The following is a 20534-nucleotide window of genomic DNA, read 5'->3' as shown; positions in this document are numbered from 1 at the left end:
GGTTGACAACATCTCCCACATTCTTCTACAATAACTAACTCCGTATGCCTCAGTCACTCAGAATAAACATCAAACTCGGCACACTGGGTGCAGCTATATTCACCAAGCGTTACCATCTGCTGCTCATCACACAACTGCAACCTTGCCGGCTTGCACTTGATAGAAAACTTTTTTGAGTCAGTTGGTGAAGAAATCAATGTCTCCACCGCGGCACAGTGTCCATCAAAACATAGTTACAGGATACTGACTTCTAGCAGCGTCATGGATATCGACCTAGAAGAAGAATATTCATCCTACCCTATTATTCGCAAGTCAGGCGGCCCGACGGTCATAAATTTCGAGAACAAGCTTGCCACCCAGCAAACCACCGGCACACCCACGCAACGCACTGTCACCTACCGCGATGTAGCAGTGCAAACTGTGCCCCCGAGCAACGCCGAAACATTCCGAAAGATATATAATCGTGAGCCCACGCAAAAGGAGCTATTCAGTGATATCGGCACTGCAGCCATCGGCCGCTACACAGTTGGCGATGCATCCAACCCCTACGAGACCATCATTGGCACGCCAGTTCCTGCCCCAGTTTCTCTAGCAACTGGAAATACGTACTCGAACGCTTCGTTTCAGACCCTCAGTGTCACTGATTGCAAAGTCTCCATAGTACGAGCAAAAGCAAAAGCTTCAGTGTTAGTCGTCAAGCAGCGCCATGCGGCCCAAGCAGCAGGATACAAGATCTGGTGCGAGAAAAAGGACGAGCTGATTGTACATGCGGAGCAGTGTCCTATCCGCATTCGGTTCGATGAAGATGGGAAGGCTACCAATACCGATGTGGATGGAGTCATGTTGCCGAACATCTGCGGTGAAGAGATCGATCCGACTGCCGCGTTGTCGGGGAATGAAAGTGCAGTGCTGTGGGGTAGTAGGACACATCCTGGTGACCGCGCTAACGCATATGCTTCTACAGTAACACCCTTTTCCAAAATCACTGAGCAAGAGGCTGATTTCAGCAACAGCACCACAACCGTATCCCAGAATTAGAGCCGTCCCCAGAACCAACACCACCGGCGCGCAATCGTTGGGATACAGTACCAGCACCTTCGATTCCTATGCCAAAGCAGTACAAAGCTCCAGAACACACCGTGACTACTCATCCTCTAACCTATAGCCAGTGTATGAATCAAGATCTGACTAAAGTACAGAACACCACTCTGCCAATGGACATTGATCCGTCTTTTGAAGTGTCTGGCTTCAACACCTACAACCGTACTAACATGGATGAAGTGCCGTCTCGAACATTCTCGCCGCGTCGAACCTCCAAGAACGAAAACCCTCATCCGTCTGCTCCCAAACACGAGCACAACCGCAACCGGGTCTTCAAGCAGCCAAAAGGCAATCTAACTAGAGCCACAGATACTAGCTTCCAAGACTACGTCTCGCGTATTCGTAACGACGCAGCCGCCAACGCCGCAGCCAGAGACATGTATCAAGACCTACCCAGCGAGAACGAGACATCAGCATGGAACGAAGGGCAAGATTTCGACCCCTATGCCCACGACCGCGCAACCGAAGACGTCCGCCGTGAGACTGCCGCCCAGCAACGCTCCTCGGTATCCTCGCCCGAGTTCTTGTTTTCGGTATACGACAAGTACCGCCCAGGAAAGGGGGCACAAAACTAGTTCTACTGCTAGTTTCTTTGCTGAGCAGGAGAAGGAGGGGAAAGAAAGGAACTGTACGATTCCAGGAAGACACCAGGGAGTCGGAACTAGGTATCAGGGTCGGAGAATAGGGGGAAAGGGGGGTGGTGGTTCAGCTCGAGGGATATTGAAGTATGGGAAATTGTGAATGGAAGCAAAGAAAACAGGGGATGAGCGAATGTTAAAAAAAAGGTGTACGATGTGTAAGGCGGGGAGTTAGGTAATAACTCCAGCGGGAGATATAAAGGGTTCGTGAGAACACACATCAGTCTAATAGGCATAAATCCACTCCCCTCAGATGTTCCATAGTAGAAAAAAGGAAATCCCCCTCCCCCCCAAAAAACGCCATTGACCTCCTCCAAGAAAACAAAAAGGAGAGAGACACCCACGGGGTATCACCATATATCTAATCATAATCAGCCTCGTGAAAATCGAAGAAAAAACGACGTAAAAAGACCCAAAATCACAAATTGCCGATAACAACCATGAACCGCAACTTCCCATCCGTCTTCTTAACCACCGGCGGCGGATTCATCCCACCACCCAACGCATCTTCCCCCTCGCCACTCAGCGTAATCTCATCCAGCATGAGCGTGCTACTCTTCCATCCCCAACTCTGACTAAAATTAAACCGATCGGGCGCACTCTCGTATATACTCAGCATCCTGCCTCCCTTGGAAGGACTATAAATCTTAAAGTATGTTTTGATAGTAGGACGAGCGTCGACGTAAGGGGGCAGAGCGGGTATGAGGGAGCGAGTTTTGCGCTGGGAGCGGGACAAGAGGGAGGGATTTGTATAGGCTGCTGTGTCCGAGTCTTGGTCGGAGTCTGATGTGTCGGATTCGTGTTCGGAGGGCGAGTAAGGGGCGTGGGCGCAGGAGGGGGAGTCGGTTGAGTCGCTGGATTGTGGGAGAGAGGTGTTCATGTTGTGGAAGCCCCATTGGGGAAGGCCGCGCGAGGGGATACGCGACATGTTGCCGCGTGACATGTTGCTGCGTCGTGAGCTGAGCGTGTTGCCAGAGAAGATGGAGTTGTGGAGACCTGGAGAGCCGAGTGCTGGGTCGGGGTCACCGCCGCTGCCAGATGTGTCGTCCTCGGCGGTCGAGTCTACAAAGGGAACGCGGGTGCTGCGTCTCCGGTCGCGTGGATCGCTACGCATGAGCATTTCCCTCTCCAAACGTCCAATACGCTCGTCAACAGTGCCATCATTTTGCTGACTGAGAACACTGGCTTGTACAGTCTCATCTACCTCACGCTCCTTTGCACGATGGAGATACACACCCAGTTGCACATTCTTGGCAGACCGAACCTTTTGAATGTAAATGTTCCAGAGAGATCCAGCGTATGATACCGTGCGAGAGTATACTCGCTTCTTCTCCTTGAGAAAACGCGGATTGGGGAATTCGGCGGAGAAACGGAAAGGAGGGAACTCGGTGTAAGCAATCGGCCTTGGCTGCCCAGCGTTTCCACCGCCGGCGGATATCGGGCGTCGTGGAAAGTCCATGCGTGTATTTGGGTTAGTTAGCGTTGCTGGAGTTGACGCAAAGTCCGTTGCCCATTGAGCATCTTCGGGCTGTAAAGTGGCCGACAGACGCGAGGCATGGCGTTGGAAGGAGCTCGAGGTCGTAACAACAGGTTCAGCTCCATTGCCGAGTACGATATTGCAGTCTGAGCTTGGGATCCAAAATTTGCGCGGTTTCCCATTACCGTCCCAGCTATCTGACTCAGGTATACCATTGTCCGCCGCATTCTCTACCTGCTGGCCCTTTGAGGTCAACTCGCTTCCACTCTTGGTAGCCACATTGAATGCTTCGGGCCCAGGTAGTGACTGCGATAGACCTAGTTCTTGTGCGTTTTCATCCGTGTTGAGTACCCTTTGGCGAAGAGCCAGCTGCTGCCAGAGCGAGCTTGAAATCACACTGTCAGGCATGACAGGGAGACCAAAGACATCGCGGGCACTCTTGATGAACTCGAGCTGCTCAAACTCCATATGAATGTAATGGATGCCTTCATCCAGCAGCACAAGTATGCGTTCAATGTCTGGTAATGTGTACAGTGCCAGCCATTCAGCGTGGGCGTCGGATGATGAGTGAGCGGCAGTTAGAGCATTCTGCCGATAGACGCCGTCGAAACGAACAGCCATGAAGCGCAGGGAGTTGGGAGCTTGCGGTACAGGCTTCTGTCCTCGTTGTATTAATCCAGCATCGATAGCTGCCAGTCGCAGCCGGCGATCAAGCAGGCGCTTTGCGAGCACCCACCGATCCCACTCGCTGTCTACGAAGAAACCATCAGAGCCCACAAGCTCGCGAATAATATCACCCGGCATGTCGTCCCAGTACTTGAGCGGCATCTCCCAGCCGTTCCTACTCAACATAGCCTTGGCCGACTCGAGGATGCGATCGCCGGAGCGGCCGTAGTAATTGGAGGTGACGAGCCGGATGAGGTAGGCAAGCGTTTCGGGAGCCATCTGACGCAGGATGGACTCAATGGCCGAGTCTATGAGATCCTGCATTTCCAGCCAACATCCTGTTGCAAAAAGACCGACGGCTTCGGCATCCATGTCTTTCGAGATGTCGACGCCATAAAGCTTCCGTATGGCAAGCTCAAAGGCTGCTTGGGTGATACTAGAGTCGATCTCTTCGGGGTGCAGAGTGACTTCTTTGGACTGGCTTTCGAGCCATGGCTCAGAAAGGGCAGTGGTGAAGAATGGTGCGCGATCGAGGATCAGTCGGTGCAGAGAATAGCGCTGGCCAAAGGCTATGACAGTAATGTCTGAATGGCGGCCTTCAAGCAGTCCACGGGAATAGAGGTGATCTGGTAGGGGGATTGCTTCGCCAGAGGCTGCCAAGATTAGTTTCACACTGCAGCAGATATAGACGGGCATTACCTCGCAGATACAGGGGGCCCGTTGCGTTGTTGTAGGATGGAGCACGTGAGGCTGAGGCTGCAGCGCTTTCGCTGAAAAGGGTACTTATTTCTGTACGAAAGGCATGCTCTGAACGCATGAGATCCAGGGTGGTGCGTCTTTTACCCGAGTCCTCGAGGGGTGTGTTTGGGTCATCGGCGCTCTTTTGTGCCTGCTCAATCTCCGTCTGCAACTGGACTATGGGCGGGCGCTCTTCTGGGGCCAGTGGTCTTGCCGGCCGCTTTGGCATGCTGGGATGGTTTGCGAGGGAGGGCATGGAGCTGGAGTGACTGAGGATTCTCCTGTGGGCTGTACGGGGCCTTGAGCCTTCACCAACTGAGGCAGATTGGTCAGAAGGAGGGACTGAAGTTATATGGGGCGAAAAGAGGCTGGCGGGTGGAGTGCTACGTAAGCCTGAGCCATTGTCTGTACCCTCAGCATCGCCGGGTGTGCACACCGAGCCATCAACGAGGGTTTGGGCGTCATGATCGTGGATGGTGCTCCCTTGGCCGGCAGGCGGCTGGTGGGCGTTGTCCATTCTAGGTCTGGTACAGGTTGTATATGGAGCACATTGGTTGGCGAGGCTTTGACGGCCGGACACGCGGTGAAGAACAGGCGGGGTAGCAGCAGCAACACGCGGCGTCTGACACGACAGCAGTGTCCAGGACGCTCGAGGAAGAAAAAGAAAACGAAGAGGCACGACAGATTTACAGCGAGGGCGGCGGGGAGGAGAGGACAAGTCACGGGGCCACCAGACCGACTAGGCACATCACGCATCCGCTGGCGAGTGCTGGCAAACGGCGATCTTCGCTGGCTAGGGTCCGGTGATGCAGTTGCGACGGTGCCGAGTGGGGCGCGCCTTCCGCCTGTCAACGCCGCATGCAGGGGTCCAATGCTTGGCGCCGCTTCCGGACCCTTGTACCGCCGAAAATCCGCAGTCGATGACATGACGACCGCCTCTTCCTCTTCTGCTTCTCTCTTGTGGGTTGCCCATTGTCTGTCGCCCGCAATGGCCTCCGTCTTCCAGGCTCTCCCGCAGCTGCGCACCGCTGCTCCCCGTCTGTCCCGCCGACTCTTTTCCTGCAGACAATGCCTCAATTCGCCCATTCGCTCCGCCGTCCCCGCATCCACTCGTTCGACCCGCCCGTCGGTCTTGCAATCGGTCAGATGGAAGTCGACCCAGCCACTTCGCAGCAGCGCCACTATTCAGTCATCGAACCCGAGTACTGCATCGCTTGCTGAAGCTGCAGCTGCAGCAGAGGGAAAGTCGAGCAGCTTCCCCAAGACGACATCCAAAAGTGTCGCATACTGGCTGTTGGGCAGTGCCGCCAGCGTCTTCGGCATAGTCGTCTTTGGTGGGCTGACCCGCCTTACAGAGTCAGGGTAGGCACGACCCTTGTGGCGCCAATTGCACCTGCTAAGTCGCACAGGCTGAGCATCACCGAATGGCGCCCTGTTACCGGCTCCTTGTGGCCCATGAGCGAGGAGGAATGGGCGAGCGAGTTTAACAAGTACAAGGCCTCGCCCGAGTTTGCCCTACTTAACTCTTCCATGGACCTTGCCGACTTTAAGCAAATCTACTTTATGGAGTGGGCCCATCGTCTCTGGGGTCGCGTCATCGGTGTTACCATGGTCTTGCCGACTGCCTACTTCATTGCCCGCCGCAGAGTTACGCCCTCAATGGCTTGGAAGCTTGTCGGCATCTGCGGCATGATCGGCTTCCAGGGTGCCATTGGATGGTGGATGGTCAAGAGCGGCCTCAAGGACGACCTCTTTGAGCCGGGCAGCCACCCCCGCGTTTCCCAGTACCGTCTGACTGCCCATCTTGGCACCGCCTTTGCTGTCTACTGCTCCATGATCCTTACCGGCCTTTCCATTCTGAAGGAACACCGCATGCTCGCAGATCCTGCAAAGGCTGCCGAGACCATTAAGGCACTACAACACCCGGCTCTCCGTGTGTTCAGGGGTTCCGTCGTTGGGCTCACTCTCCTTGTCTTTACCACTGCTATGTCGGGTGCCCTGGTTGCTGGTCTTGATGCGGGGCTGATCTACAATGAATTTCCCTGGATGGGTCTGGGGCTTGCCCCACCTAAGAAGGAGCTCTTTGATCCCTTCTACAGCCACGTCCCAGACCACTCGGATCTCTGGTGGCGCAACATGCTGGAAAACCCTTCGCTGGTCCAACTCGACCACCGCATCCTCGCCACCACCACCTTTACTGCGGTCATGAGTCTTTTTGCCTACACTCGCTTCTCCAAGGGAGTCCGTAGTACGTTGCCCAAGGAGGCCCATAAGGGTGTCCAGGGTCTGGTCCATCTCGTCTCTCTACAGGTTACCCTTGGAATCAGCACTCTTATCTATATGGTACCCACCTGGTTGGCGTCTGCTCACCAAGCTGGAGCGCTGGCCTTGTTGACAGGAGCTGTCGTTCTTTTCAGTAGGATATCCATGCCACGCCGCGCTGTCCTTGGCCAGATTATGAAACCCCAAGTCCCTAGGACAACTGCTACACCTCACATTGCTTCCCGTTTGGAAGCAGCCAAGGTTGCGGACAAGTCATTATAGTTCATGACGCAGTTCCACTTGTAGATCCCTTGTATAGTATCACTGTACACACTCAGCATAGACCAGCTTGTACGATATGTAGGTTACACCACTGTGTGCATAGCACTGTTACTCTCCTCAGATTATTTCCTTATTCCATCTATGCGATCACGCCACCGTTTCACAAATGAATCTGTATCGAACGCCATGTCATGCATGCTTTGAGGTACCGTGCAAATGTTGATATCAATAGTTTGATTTCCATCACGTGCATTCATCACTCATTCTAACCTATCTCTGTAGTACGTACGTAATCTTTTCCATTCTCTGTCCGACGCACGATTACATAATCCCCGACTACCTACATCCACAGGTCTTGGCCGCATAGTACTACAATCCACTCTGTTCCTGCATCCACACGTGCCCGGGTCATGCATAACCCAGCATATCCGTGCACTCCCCCATCTCCAATTTTAGTCCGAAGCCTCAATCCTACCAAGCACAAAAAGCAAAAAAAGAGGGGGCCAAAACACCCTAGGTATCTTTAAACGTCTGGAAAAGGTCAACATGAAAAAAAAAACAAAAAGAGAAACATTAAAACGAAGTCTCCTCCACCCAAAACGCCTTGAGACTGTTGATTAGGTAAAGTGAAATACACTTCAACCGGCGTCTCTGCTCCTCATAAAGCCGACTCAGCGTCTCTGCCGAAAAAGACAAACCACTCGCAAACACACTGCACGAAGCCGGTGCCACTGCGGCAATCTTGGCGCCCAAAAGATCCATAGAAGCGCGCACGTGATACAACTCATCGAGCAACTGCTGAACCGCTTTGGGGTCGCCCTGCAGGACGACCGGCGGCGACACACTCCCGCTGCTACGGTTACTGCGTGCGGAATCCGGGCGGGCCGGGGACGAAAGCACAGAAGGAGAGGAAGAAGAAGAAGAAGCAGATGAGGAGCGCGACTTGCGTCTGTCGTAGTCGGCCGTGCTGGTGGTGGTGGTGGTTGGTGTACCGAGGGTACGGGACGCAGTGACGTATGCGTCTAGGACTTTTGACATTGTGAGGCAGACGACGGCGAGGAAGTAGGCGTCGTGGGAGCTGTCGCCGTGCAGGATGGCGCTGATGGTTGCCGTGGCTTTGCTGCATTTGTCCATGAGACTGCGGAGGCGGAGCGGCGGCGGGCGGGGTGCCCCTCCCATGACCGGCATGGAGTTGGCACTGCTCGTATCGGTCAGACAGCAGAGGTGCTGCATTAGCTGCAGAGCCATGGTGAGGCCCTCGTGCTGCTGCTGCGAGGCTGCGGCGTGGTCCATGGCGGTTTGGTAGTAGGGCGTCTGCATCTCAGAGAGCAGTTGGCCGGTTTGCTCGCCGGTTTGGGTCGGTCCTCCCGGCAGACATGCTGCATCGAGGAGCATACCTAGGTCGGGCTGCTGCGGCGGGTCCCTGGATGAGTGCCCGGCCGCTGCTAGGTTGTTGCCCTGCGTGTATGCTGCATATGCTGCTGTGCCGTGAGGCATGCCGCTGCTGGTGCCGAGCAGCGGTTGGGCCAGCACGTCGGATGCCGCGGCGTCTGTGGCACTGCTTGTATCGTATACCTGGTCCAGTGCCAACGTGTCAACGTCTGGGACGAGAAGCGAGAAGTAGTCGTCGTGGACTGTACTCATCTCAGGAAGCATGCTACCAGCAGTGTCTGCATCAAATGTCTCGAGCCCCGGCTCTATCATGTACATGTCTGCTGCTCCGTCTTGCGCCTCTACACATCCCGACATGTGAATGTCTGGTGTGTCGTACATGCTTGACGACGACGTTGTTGTTGTGGTGGTGGTGTTTGTTGCTGTCGTCGTTGAGCGGCTCAAGCTCTTGCGTCGAACACCCGCATCACTGCTCTGCTCTTTGGCATCGCTGTCTCGCCGCGCCAGGGCCTTCCTGCCCGTCCGCTGTGTGACGAGATATTCACACTTGGTACCCCTCTTGGCGCACCGAGCGCACTGCGGCTTGTCCTTGGAGCACTTGGTTTTGGATGCGGCGCACGATTGGCAGCTATCTCGCAGCCGGATGCCGGTTGGCGGCGGCATGGGTGGTGGGGGAAAATGGGGGAAAGGGTGGTGTGATAGAGTTTAGACTGTGGAGGGGGGGACTCTAACCCGACGAGCAGGTTTGACCAACAGGTGCTGTGCAACCTCTGAGAGGGATGGGTGTCGTCGATCAGATTGTGTTGGGTTGAAGATCCTGTTTGCGCAACGAAAAGAATAAAAAAAGATATAAAGATGCCTGGAGTTTAAAGTATGCAACTCGGTTTCGGGTCTTTCGTAGCCTTTGTACCTCTAGATGCATGGACGTGGGCGTTGGTTTTCTGGGGGATGCTATTGCCAAGTTGGACTTACAGCGGAGGCGGCCCTTTCTCGCAGCGCGAATTGCTCCTATCTATCATTTGCCAAGATACCCTGTGGCCTTATCCCCCGAAGGCTGTAAGAGCTTAATTGTACCCACGTTCTTTGACACCTGTGCATGTTTTTTTTTACCTTTAACCCAGTTTGACTTTTTTGGAAGTCGAGGAAAAGAACTATCACAGTTATGGGATGCAAGCCACATGTGGAGTCTTCGTGAGGGACCAATCATTGCTATTTCTCTGGTTCCAGATGGAATCTTTTCGAAAAAACCTGTCTTTTTTTGTGCGGAATTATGTGTGAGTATCACGTTGCGAAGCGGTGGATTCCGTGTAACAATGGGGTATTGTTTGCCCGTTGGAAAGGATCATGCCGTGTAACGGCGCCTAGTGCCTGTCCCGGTAAACGGTTGCTGAGGGTGCGTCGCGGAGGCGGAAAGGAAAATTCCGCTGACGGTGGTCATTCACATGCAGAAGGCTTGTCGCTTGCCCGGTCGAGGCCATCTCGATCTCAGACGCCAATGGCTTGATCGAGTACGTATGTTCGGATTGCAGATTCCGATGCCGTACAGATCGCCAAGTTATCACAACATATGGGTTGTGTGAAACACGGAGGACAATGACGTTACAATGTCACAATGTTGAGTTTGAAGCACAGGATTCTGATTTTGTGATGCAATTATACATGCGTTGGAGGCCTTAAAGTGCTGGTATCATCACTCCAAGTCTGCTGGCCCTAAAGACACCCCAATCGTGTCACTAACAGGAACGATTTGGCTATGTTTCTTATGGTACTTTGGACATACAATCGAAAGCTAGGGTTCATGCCCGGTGGAATGCTAGGTACGCAAGGCGCTTGTAGGGGTGAACAGTGGGCCGCCGGGGCAACGTAGGCGAACTTTTCCGATCGACGATTGCCAAGAAAACGTCTCTTAATGTGCCAGTGTTCGTCATGCAGTAAAGGGAAAGTCTCGGTGAACTGTATCTGACTGAGAACTATACAGGGTCTACAGACATCTTGGCAAGTAAAAAACCAGCCTCTACTAGCACAGCCTTCCGAAACCAAGCTCAGGGTGTCGCTGTTCTGCAACGGAGCGTGCTGGAAGTCAAAGAAAGTATAGGTTCCCGCGGAACAGTTGCGGGCTAGAAGCACGTAAGTTAAGGTTGGACAAATCGGGCCAGCATGCTCCCATCGAGCTCATGGAGGGAGATCGAGACATTAAGTGCAGAGAGGTATGCAAGGCTTCCCTGCCACTGGCGTGAGGGGACAGGTATATCTGCAGCCTTGTTAATGAACACACAATAAACCGGAGTCAGATACAGCGTTTCTGTTGAGTTACTTCTAGATCAACTGAGTAGGGGTTTTCAAGCCTAGACCATGGGGAGATGCTACTATATGTTGATCCATGGTTGGTGCTCTCAGCGGCCGCATTCGGTTCCAAAAATTAGAGACAACTTTCCTGGCTAGGCAGGTCCAGTCGGGTCGGCTTGCAACGGCACTGTATTAAAATGTTGGTAAATTGCCGTTTACGGAGCACGGGGTTGAGGCTGGTGGCTGAGAGGATCCGTGATGAAAAATCTGCAAGGCCCCCCTTCTCTTATTCTCCCAACCGCTTCCACCTCGAACTACTAGATGCTTCTGCCATGTTCCCCCGGACAGGAGGCTCGTCGCACGGCACGGGCCCCTAGCGTGCTCCGGGTCGGGCCATGTCACCGTGCCGGGGGATGCCAATGCGTAGTAGGTAAATTACACGCATGTCGAATGTCAGTTGACGTAAGCGGCAAGCTGGGCATTGGGGGCCTTGTCCGCGCACTGTCAGCCAGGTGCGTCGTTCAGGTAGTCGTAATTCAACGCACATCACGTCATTTGGGTGCTTTGTAACAGTGTGGGATGATGTGCGGTATTTGGAAATGTGTGCAAGGTAAAGTGGAGCCAGAGTGTCGTCCAGTTGCATTACCATAGCGTGATCGCGAAATAGCGCCGACCAGATGTCAGCGACCTGCAGCACCACGTGTCGCTTACCCAGCCAATCACGCGCTACCATTCATTCACGCGTAGAGGAATGATTGCCTATTTCGGCTTAGATTCATAGCACTAGACCCAGATAGTAGTTGCCCAGGTAGCTCTGCAACAATAAAGAACTTCCTGGACGTTTGCCATAGCCCAAGCCCTCCAAATCTGGGCCTGTCAAACAATCCGTCAGGAACTGCCAAGCGTGTTGCATACTCTCACCACAACCTTCGTCCAGTCAACACATAAACGGAGGGCCTCTCGTTGAGAAAAAGGACACTCCATCGATCCTGAACCTTCTCCAGCTTCCCTGTGCAACATCAGAACACCACATCATGGCCAAAAAACTCATCACTATCCTGGGCATTACTGGAACACAGGTGCGTATGTCAAAATACACACGTCGCAGCTCGTAAACACACTAACGTCACGGGGCTCAGGGTGGTTCTGTAGCCTATCGATTTCTCTCCCACACCGACTGGCGTATACGCGGACTCACGCGCAACCCTGGCTCCCAAAAGGCCAAGGAATGGGCCAACAAGGGTGTCGAAATCGTCAAAGGAGATCACGATGACTTGGACTCCCTCAAAGCTGCCTTCCAAGGTGCTCACGCCATCTTCGCCGTCACAGATTGGGCCGGTTGCTACTCGCGCGTGGCCGGGGACAAGATCCTTCAGAGTGAGGCAGCCAAGGCCGGCCTATCCCTCGAGGAATATGCCGGTCACCTGGAGACACTACAGGGTATCAACCTGGCAACAGCCGCTAGCGACCCCAGCGTCCTTTCCACCCTCGAACGATATGTCTTTTCCACCTTAGCGCCGGTGAAGCAGATCAGCGGCGGCAAGTACAAGCACTCGTACGAGTTTGATTCAAAAGCCGCGACTGAACAGCACATCCGAGACAAGCTTCCGGAACTACGTGCCCGCCTTAGCACCGTCAACATGGGCATCTTCCAGGAAACGTGGAGAGAAATTCCCGCATTCAGGCCCCACAAGAAACCGGACGGCACTTTTGAATATGTCCGTCTCAATTGCGACGGCCCGCACAAGGAAAACCCAGAGGTCGTTGCGTCTCGTGATACTGGTGCATTTGTCGAAGCCCTGGTTCTTCACCACCCGCCCGGCACAGACGTCCTGGGTGCCAGTCAAATCATTTCCAAGCCCGATTACGCTGCTCTCTGGGCTCGTACGCAGGGAGTAGAAGCCACAGTGAGAGATGTCGACGAGGAAGAGTATGTCAAGTATCTTCCAGAGGGGTTCGACAAGACTGTCCTCGACGACTTCCGGTTTTTCGCAGAATACGGGTACGCGGGCGGCAACCCAAAGGTCAAGACACCAGCCGAGCTAGGTATCAAGACGACATCTTTGGAGGATTATTTCCGAAGCGAAGATTGGAGTGCCGTGATGAAAGGAGAGATGTGATGTTGCTCGTCGGCTGGTGTGATTTGATAATTTCCAACTGTTACACTCACAAGACTGCACATCAACTTTCGAAAAATTGACCTAATTATTGATAATGAATACTGACGAACCTGCCTTCCCAGACCAAACATGATAGTAATAATTCATACGTACTTCCTGCGCCCTCGTAATGAAACAATCTTGCTCAAACATCTTGTTGCGCCGTTTTTTAATCCCCATCTTCCAACTCCTCCACGATAAACCCCGGTGTCGGCAGCGGCTTCTCCCCTCTCAAACGCCGCCATCGATTAGTTGAATCAAGAATTTCCGGGCAACCGATCATAAGCCAGGCCCATCTTTCCAAAAACGGCTTACTAACTTCCCAATTCTGCGGGTCCCACGGTTCACCCCAGACCACGAGGCCCGTCCACTCGTGCTTGCCTCGCCCCGAATCCATAATGTCGTCAAACAGCTCTTGCTCTTCTTCTGGCGACAGAAAGTTTTTAGTCGCCAGCAGCAAGTTGTCTCGCATGCGAGGGAGGGGGAACAAATCGAGCCACGGATGGTGCCTAATCGACAGCTGTACCATGGTCGGAACCAGATTAGTCGGCACAGTACCACTTTCCAGCGGCGGCGTCACAGACCTAGCATCGCGTACTGGGCCGTCACGTCCAAACGGCGAGACAGCGGCGCACACGAGCCAGTCGAACTGGTAACCTAGCACGGCAGCGTTTCGGGTGAGACCATTGATGATGTTGAACTGGATGAGCCGGAGCTTGTGGTCCGCACACGGGTCGCCCGTCATGTAACTTCTTAGCGCTTGCTCGGCAAACTGCTCCAGCACCGCGCGCTCCCGGACGACATCTTCTTCTGAGCAGTGGCTGAATGTCGAGGGCACAATCGTGGTAGTGCTGCTGCTTCTGCTGTTGCACAGTAAAGTCCAAGTGTCCGAGACGGTGGTGTCGGGTGTCGTACTAGCCGCTCTGGACGCGGCATCTGACGAGTCGTCTTCATCATGACTTATTTTCCGCTTTTTCCGCTGCCTTGCTGTATGCCGATACAAAAGCCGAGAATTAGACTTGGGTTGAGCAGGTAAACCAGAGTTGTTACATCTGGGTTTGGGTGTCACTCACAAATACGTTTGTTAAGCCTGTTCTGGAGCCTCTTGCGTTCCTTTGGGTTCGTTATGCCCGCCCAGTCTTCGCCCGGTCGCCGTATGTATGCTACATGTGGCATGCGCTGCAACTCAACACAGGGCGCGTATGCCACGGTCATAGTACTGTCATGCTCCATGGTGTGCAGTTGGTGTTTAATGGGTGGGCCTGGGTTCAGACTACGAAGTGGTTGTAGCCCGAACTTCACGTTCCAGCTGGATGTAACCAATCTCACGTGATCAGAGTACTTGGCTGCCTTGGCTGACGGAATTCAATGCACGCCAGCTGAATAAGACCACGCCAAGATCTAGCACGCGATCGAAGGTTCTACCTCAATGGTACATTCACTTCCCATTATGGTCGATAGCGAGATCGGCTTCCGCCTGCACTCTAGCGCAAACGCATCTTTCTATATATTCAGTCTGATCACGTGATATCATACCTTGATATGATTTGGTAGGAGTGGCTATGAGACAATCTCTAAGGCAAATATGGTTGAGCGACAATCAAAGCTACTGTATTGTATATTTCTTTAGGTTGCGCCGCTATAGGGAATATGAAAATTATTTCTACGCCGACTAGGTTCTGCTCACTGTAAGTACTAGTGCTGACAGGGATCAAACCACCAACTTTGGAGATTTTGTCAAAGCAATAGTTTTCTAAGTAAAAATAGCTTTAAATGGATTCTACAAATGAGTATAGGAGGAACCTAGGTACATAGTAAGGTGTCAGGCGCTGACTGTATATACTATCCTGTGCAGAGTATCAGCAAGAATGCTGATTATTCGTACCCTTTTGGTTGTAGTAGCCCAGTGGCACAGGGCTGAGCTTCTAACATAAAGTAGCAAATAGCAAGGAGCAATACTTTAACCCTCCTTTTACACATTGCATAGATCAAAGGAAACAACTTAGATAGTGTAATAGCGCTATGAAAGTGTCTTTTCGTGCGTAGTGCTAGTTATGTTAGGCTGTGGCTGCAGAGTTAGTATCTCGCAATTATGCATAAGAGTCATGAAAATGATAAGCTATTCCATGCTTGATTGCAGCAACTTGACAATGGCCTCATTACCTGCCTTGGCTGCCAATGAGAGCGGCGTTTAATTATCTTCATCCGCCCAGTTGATGTCGACTTTGCCTATGGTCTAGTAGTAGCTTGACTACGTTCTTGTGCCTGTTCTCCCTTGCCAAAAAGAGTGGTGTCCGACCCCAGAAATCCTTTGAGTCAACATCGACTTTGCCCATCTCAAGTAGCAGTAGCTTGACTACAGCAACGTGCCCTGTCTCAGCTGCCCTCGAGAGTGGGGCCCTCTCAAACATATCCTTCGAGTTCACCTCGACCTTGCCTGTCTCAAGTAGCAGCTTGACTACAGCAACGTGCCCTGTCTCAGCTGCCCTCGAGAGTGGGGCCCTCTCAAACATATCCTTCGAGTTCACCTCGACCTTGCCTGTCTCAAGTAGCAGCTTGACTACAGTCTCGTGCCCTCTCTCAGCTGCCCACCAGAGTGGTGTCCGACCCCATACATCCTTTGAGTCGACCTCAACCTTGCCCGTATCGAGTAGTAGCTTAACTGCAGTCTCATGCCCTTTCTCGGCTGCCCAAGAAAGTGACGTTCGATTCGATTGGCCATCTTTCATGTTCGGATCGACGCCATCTTTTGCAAGCAGTAGTTGTAATACAATATCATGCCCATTCTTTGAGGCCCATGATAGCGGCGTCAAATCGTATTCATTTTCCAATTCTTGCGAAGGCTGTATCCCAAATACTGTCTCATAGCGCTTGATTGCCTCTGGAAGTACTTTTAGCGCCTCTTCGGACGCTCTTGCTTCTCCTAATACTCGTGCAACGTTCCATATTCTGGTTGCCCTCTCCAAAGAGCCTCTAAGCTCCGTCGAACATCCGAACATCTCATCGCATCTTTCTGGGTATTGCAACCTGTCTAAAGAAATTTCCCAGTCCCAGATAAGTATCAAGTCGTGGATGAAGGGTATTCCTGATTTTAAAAATGTTGGCCAGTCGGTAGGTCCACTTGACACTAGAATTCTCTCTAGAGGTCTAGCTGCAATAGCTATAACTTCAAAATGATCTTGACGTTGTCTGATGATCGTTGGGTTTGAAGCGCCTTGGAGAAGGCAAATGACGTCTTCATTTTGGACGGATGTTGTTGATGTCTGAAGAGGTAGCCAAGTGCAGATATCTCCATTCTTGAAAATGACATCCACAAACTCTGTCCCATCTTGAATGGTGTCGCTTTAAGAGTTCTTCCCATGAGCCGCTGTAATCAGGTAATAACTTTGCTTTGCTAAGATCATCAGAGCTCATGCCTATCAAAGCAAATACCTTGTCGTGGCGCCGTGTGGCCTCGTGAGTACGATACAGATCTACCAGTTCCCCTAACGGGCATATATCCAGAGAAGATCTGCCTGATCTACTCATTGAGAAGTCAGACCTAAAGATGGATCCCTTTATCAGGTAGGTTACCGAACGGGTTGCACTCTGCAAATCTACACGAGCATCGTCAAACCCTTCAAATAGATCTACGCCCAGGGAGAAGGCGTATCCATCAATCTCCGTAGTTCCACACATGATTAGGATATGACGAGCGGCTGCAACCTCCTGAAGCACCTAGGCCAGCCTGTTAGTAATCTGTAAAATTGAAAGAAAAACACCGTTTTCCCATACCCAGACGCGTCGAAACCACGGTCGTTGAAGTAGCGCAACAATTGCCTGCTGGACCGTTTCGTTGCTTAAAGGAATTTTTGACCTGATACCTCCAGCAACACGTATCCAATGGAGCGCTTCATCGCTGTCTTCTGCTGCCTCCCCAAGCCAAACAATTACACGACTTGCTAACGCGTAGATCTTTGCCATGAACTGAATCTGTTGTTCTTTCTCTCGATCATCTTTTTGATTCATGCAAACAGCGTCAACCCATATGATTCGTTCAAAAAGGGGGTATCGCAGATGTGTCAATGCTGCATGAAGGTTTTCCGTCACGGGTAGGTCGTTCCCGCTCGTGAATCCGTGTCCACTTTTGGATCTATGTTCGCGTATGAAGATAGATTGAGGATTGCCTGAGTGACCCCATACGTAGGATAAAGCTTCATATGGATGCGTTCGTCTGCCTGATTCCTGCAGAGAGTAGTGGAAGAGCTCACATTGAATGGGCGCCGTTTCGTCTTCATTAGGAAGTAGGCGAAGTAAGCGAATGCTGTCTGGCAGCAAAGGTTCGCGATAACAATCAAGATATGAACAGGCAGACATCGTGCTCTAGAATGTGGACCGTATGTACAGTGAATAGTCCTGGTGGGGAGTGTGGTGAACCTAATAAGGCAGCCACCCCCGCTCAATCACGTGAGATACGACCAATGAGTTTAGAGATAAAAATGGCCAGTTGAATGTGCAGGGCTGAGGCTGAATTCGGTATCAACTAGAGCTACATCTGTGCTCTGATACTGGACTTAGAGGAAGGGTAACTTTGAAGGAAATGTCTCGTCGGTAAATCTTAGACCATAGCAACTCACTAATAGTAAACACACTCGCTTACACAATCGGTTTCTAGGCCATGCATCATACAAGGCGCTTTGCCTATGGAATTCCCTGCTTCTCTTTATATTTTTGTTCTCGTTAAAAGTAGCTCCTACAAAGGTACTACTGATGTTCTAAAAGGCCCAAAGCTCACTAACATCTAGATATCCGTATCATGATATTGAACAGAAATGTATACATAGTATATTGTCAAATATAGAAGCAAAGATAGATAGAGCGCTGTTACTGTGAATAATTTCTCACACTAAACATTCCTCTTGTTCAAAAGTGTTCGCCGAATTGTTATTATAATTGGGCTATGCTCCACCCTGGACACCGCTCCTGCATCTAATAGCAGCTGCTTTACCCTCATGGTTATTTCCGCTTATTCAGTTCAACACTGTGAACCCATCCTTGTCTATCGCGCTGACGTTCGCTCCTTTATCTGTCAGTAGCTGTAACATCGCTTCGTACCCTGTCAGGGCTACAGTGTGCAGCACCATCATCCCAGTCTTGCCCTTCGCCTTAAAGGCCGCTCTTCTGTCTAATAGCAGCCGCACTACTACCTCACTCCCTTGATCAACTGCTCTGTGTAGCGCTGTCTTCCCAAACTTGTCCTTCGCCTTGAGGTCCGCTCTTCTGTCTAATAGCAGCCGCACTACTACCTCATTCCCTAGATCAACCGCCCTGTCTAGCGCCGTCCTCCCAATCTTGTCCTTCGCCTCGAGGTCTGCTCCTTTATCTAACAGTAGCCGTACTATTACCTCATTCCCTTGATTAACCGCCCTATGTAGCGCCGTTTTTCCACTTCTATCCTTCATGTTCACTGAAAAGTAGCGAAAAGGTCTCAAGGGTTTTTTTGCCAGCTCCGCCTCTACCCATGGTATAATTTCCAGAGAGCACGCCATATGCAGAAATGGTGGGGCCTCATTTTCGTATTCTCCTATTTCATGAGAATAGTGCCTCCACCAATGATCGTGCAAAAGAGATATTTTTTGGACGAAAAATTCGGACAAGTTCAAGAGAGTTGCTGCCAGTGCGTGACAGCTCTTCGCGTGCTTAGGCCAGTGGAGCGCTGCATATCGCAAGAGTGGAGACACTTGAGAATCTAGCTCAAAGTTTAGGTCAATCATTCTGCATCGCAAGTCGCTCTGCGAGATACAGTCAAGACACTTTTGTGCTAGCTCTAGGTGTGCAATTTCTGAGTTGAATCGAAATGTCTCAAGTACTGGGTTACTATCGCACTCTACGCGGAGCAGGTAGTCTCTCGCTGACTGGTGGACGAGGCTGATAATCTGCTCCTGTGTTTTTAGTAAAGGTCCGCACAGATCAACGGCGTCGCGTGCTACATGTTCCACAGTCATTTGAGAATTAGCCTGAATGCCTACTGCCGCGGCTAGCTCTTTCAGCTGTAGAGGGCGATCGGCCATAGTTACCCACTGCAAGATTGCCCGGCTCAGTTTTATATGTTTTCCTGGGATTCGCAGCAGCATACGACTGTATATCGCCGGAAGGCCGCTTGGCAGATCCTCAAGCGTCTCCAAAATCTCAGTACATGTCTGTTTCTGCAACAGCTCGTAAATTGCGAAGCCTACCCATAGAAATGTTCCTTCGGTGCGTTGGAGAAGAGCATCGTGTACAAACTTGCGAAAATTGTCGTTGAAGCCCTTGATGCTGGACAGCTCCTCTACTCGGGCAGACACAAACCGCTGAATATCACTAGCCACCCTCTCATCGTTATCAGGATCTATCCTCACCCTTGCCGTGCAGCCTTGCAGGCCAGGCAGGTCTCGGCTAAGGATTGCTAGCTTGAAGACACCATTCGTCGAAGATGGCGTTGGATGTGCAAGTAGGCCTACGAGTCCAGGTAACAGTAGTCTCAGCGTGCTGTTCTCGCACTCATCGAGTCCATCAAGCACGCAGAATATAGTCCCGATTTCGATGTTAGTGATGATATTGCTGAAGATAATCCAGAGTGTCTCAAAAGACAACAGCGTCTCCTGTATCCTCTCTGGTGGCTCAAAGTACGGCAGCGCATACTTGACTAATAATGGGCGCTTAACAATGATCTGGTGTACTAGCCCACGCAGTACTCCTGCGGCTGTGTTGCGCCTCTTATCTTCAGCGCTGCAGAAAAAGAACACGAGGTCTGTGTTTTCCATGCGCGCAGTATGTTCCTTTAATTGCTCCGTCAGAAAGACAGACATCATCGTTTTGCCCTTGCCAGGCCCGCCAGAGATCCAAAGCAGGCGCGTATCGCCATTGTAATCTGCATCATTGCTTCTGTCGCTATCGCTCTTGAGCCAGGCGCGATAGGTCTCGTTCTGCGTGATCCACTCGCATGTACCCGCGACTCTCGTTCCTTTCGCGTTAATCACACTCTCGCGGTCGATGTCAGGATCAGTGAGATACAGCGCGTCGCGACATGCGGCGGCCTTTTCCTTCTCGGCGTCTATCGAGTAATCGTATTAGCTACAGGCACCCGAGAAAGTGAAAGTGTGCAAAATCAGTTTCAACTATTCAGGTCGGAAGCGAGACGGATTGACTACCTTTTGAGGTGGAAATGCTCGGTACCTGTAAATCGCCTCGTACATAGGCATTGATTTGCACCCCATTGCCACCTACTTGTCCGCCCGTAATGTCGATCTTTTTTGGGTCGCTTCTCATTGGGATTTTGATCGATGTATCAACGTGCTAGTAACAAGAGTATAGGTAGAAATGTTGTGCAATAGCAATTCTGGGAGAATAAAAAATTATGCGTTAGTAGTGTACAAGTACATGCAGCCCACCGTGGTGGCGGTTGCAGCTTCTTTATATTCACCTCATGTATCGTACTATTCTCAAAGAGTCTACATAGCCTTCGCTAGATGTAAGTAAAAGTGCTCGCAATCCGTAACGCCAGCTAATGCTTGA

At 51.7% G+C, this 20534-nt stretch overlaps 7 protein-coding genes across 7 annotated transcripts; 2 read left to right on the top strand and 5 right to left on the bottom strand.

Moving 5' to 3' along the window:
* Window positions 1-2132: 2132 nt before the first annotated feature.
* Window positions 2133-5137, bottom strand: PSV08DRAFT_408616 (uncharacterized protein; the record flags this gene model as incomplete). Its single annotated transcript, XM_014217279.1, has 2 exons — window positions 2133-4535; window positions 4582-5137. 2 exons carry the CDS (start codon window positions 5135-5137, stop codon window positions 2158-2160), a joined length of 2934 nt encoding a protein of 977 aa, XP_014072754.1. The 3' UTR covers window positions 2133-2157.
* Window positions 5138-5554: 417 nt separating this feature from the next.
* Window positions 5555-7351, top strand: PSV08DRAFT_283648 (cytochrome oxidase assembly protein-domain-containing protein). Its single transcript, XM_014217278.2, has 2 exons — window positions 5555-5982; window positions 6030-7351. Exons 1-2 carry the CDS (start codon window positions 5609-5611, stop codon window positions 7162-7164), a joined length of 1509 nt encoding a protein of 502 aa, XP_014072753.1. The 5' UTR covers window positions 5555-5608; the 3' UTR covers window positions 7165-7351.
* A 386-nt stretch (window positions 7352-7737) lies between these two features.
* Window positions 7738-9219, bottom strand: PSV08DRAFT_387618 (uncharacterized protein; the record flags this gene model as incomplete). Its single annotated transcript, XM_014217277.1, has 1 exon — window positions 7738-9219. One exon carries the CDS (start codon window positions 9217-9219, stop codon window positions 7738-7740), a length of 1482 nt encoding a protein of 493 aa, XP_014072752.1.
* Window positions 9220-11876: 2657 nt separating this feature from the next.
* Window positions 11877-12962, top strand: PSV08DRAFT_408614 (uncharacterized protein; the record flags this gene model as incomplete). Its single annotated transcript, XM_014217275.1, has 2 exons — window positions 11877-11921; window positions 11982-12962. The coding sequence occupies 2 exons, from the start codon at window positions 11877-11879 to the stop codon at window positions 12960-12962; spliced, it is 1026 nt and encodes a 341-aa protein (XP_014072750.1).
* On the bottom strand, window positions 12942-14287 carry PSV08DRAFT_219782 (uncharacterized protein). Its single transcript, XM_014217274.2, has 2 exons — window positions 14075-14287; window positions 12942-13988 (listed from the first exon to the last, which is right to left on the bottom strand). The coding sequence occupies exons 1-2, from the start codon at window positions 14232-14234 to the stop codon at window positions 13171-13173; spliced, it is 978 nt and encodes a 325-aa protein (XP_014072749.2). The 5' UTR covers window positions 14235-14287; the 3' UTR covers window positions 12942-13170.
* Window positions 14288-14738: 451 nt separating this feature from the next.
* On the bottom strand, window positions 14739-17388 carry PSV08DRAFT_219780 (uncharacterized protein; the record flags this gene model as incomplete). The annotated part of the gene is made up of 5 exons (XM_066092156.1): window positions 16776-17388; window positions 16320-16718; window positions 15536-16264; window positions 15257-15433; window positions 14739-14768 (listed from the first exon to the last, which is right to left on the bottom strand). Exons 1-5 carry the CDS (start codon window positions 17355-17357, stop codon window positions 14739-14741), a joined length of 1917 nt encoding a protein of 638 aa, XP_065949460.1. The 5' UTR covers window positions 17358-17388.
* A 573-nt stretch (window positions 17389-17961) lies between these two features.
* Window positions 17962-20288, bottom strand: PSV08DRAFT_408611 (uncharacterized protein; the record flags this gene model as incomplete). Its single annotated transcript, XM_014217273.2, has 2 exons — window positions 17962-20073; window positions 20171-20288. The coding sequence occupies 2 exons, from the start codon at window positions 20286-20288 to the stop codon at window positions 18011-18013; spliced, it is 2181 nt and encodes a 726-aa protein (XP_014072748.2). The 3' UTR covers window positions 17962-18010.
* Between the last annotated feature and the right edge of the window lie 246 nt (window positions 20289-20534).

The sequence above is a fragment of the Bipolaris maydis genome (genome assembly GCF_028858645.1).
Source record: "Bipolaris maydis strain C4 unplaced genomic scaffold PSV08scaffold_4, whole genome shotgun sequence".
Taxonomy (NCBI): domain Eukaryota; kingdom Fungi; phylum Ascomycota; class Dothideomycetes; order Pleosporales; family Pleosporaceae; genus Bipolaris; species Bipolaris maydis.
The sequence above is the reverse complement of the archived record's forward strand: the minus strand, read 5'-3'. Positions and strand labels throughout refer to the sequence as shown.

What these genes read in the sequence shown, in the direction of transcription:
- PSV08DRAFT_219782 (XM_014217274.2), bottom strand. Translation starts at nt 14,234, where the DNA reads ATGGAGCATGACAGTACTATGACCGTGGCATACGCGCCCTGTGTTGAG. An exon ending in CAGGCTTAACAAACGTATTT is followed by an intron (nt 13,989 to 14,074) that starts GTGAGTGACACC and finishes ATCGGCATACAG; the next exon opens with CAAGGCAGCGGAAAAAGCGG.
- PSV08DRAFT_283648 (XM_014217278.2), top strand. Translation starts at nt 5,609, where the DNA reads ATGGCCTCCGTCTTCCAGGCTCTCCCGCAGCTGCGCACCGCTGCTCCC. An exon ending in ACCCGCCTTACAGAGTCAGG is followed by an intron (nt 5,983 to 6,029) that starts GTAGGCACGACC and finishes TAAGTCGCACAG; the next exon opens with GCTGAGCATCACCGAATGGC.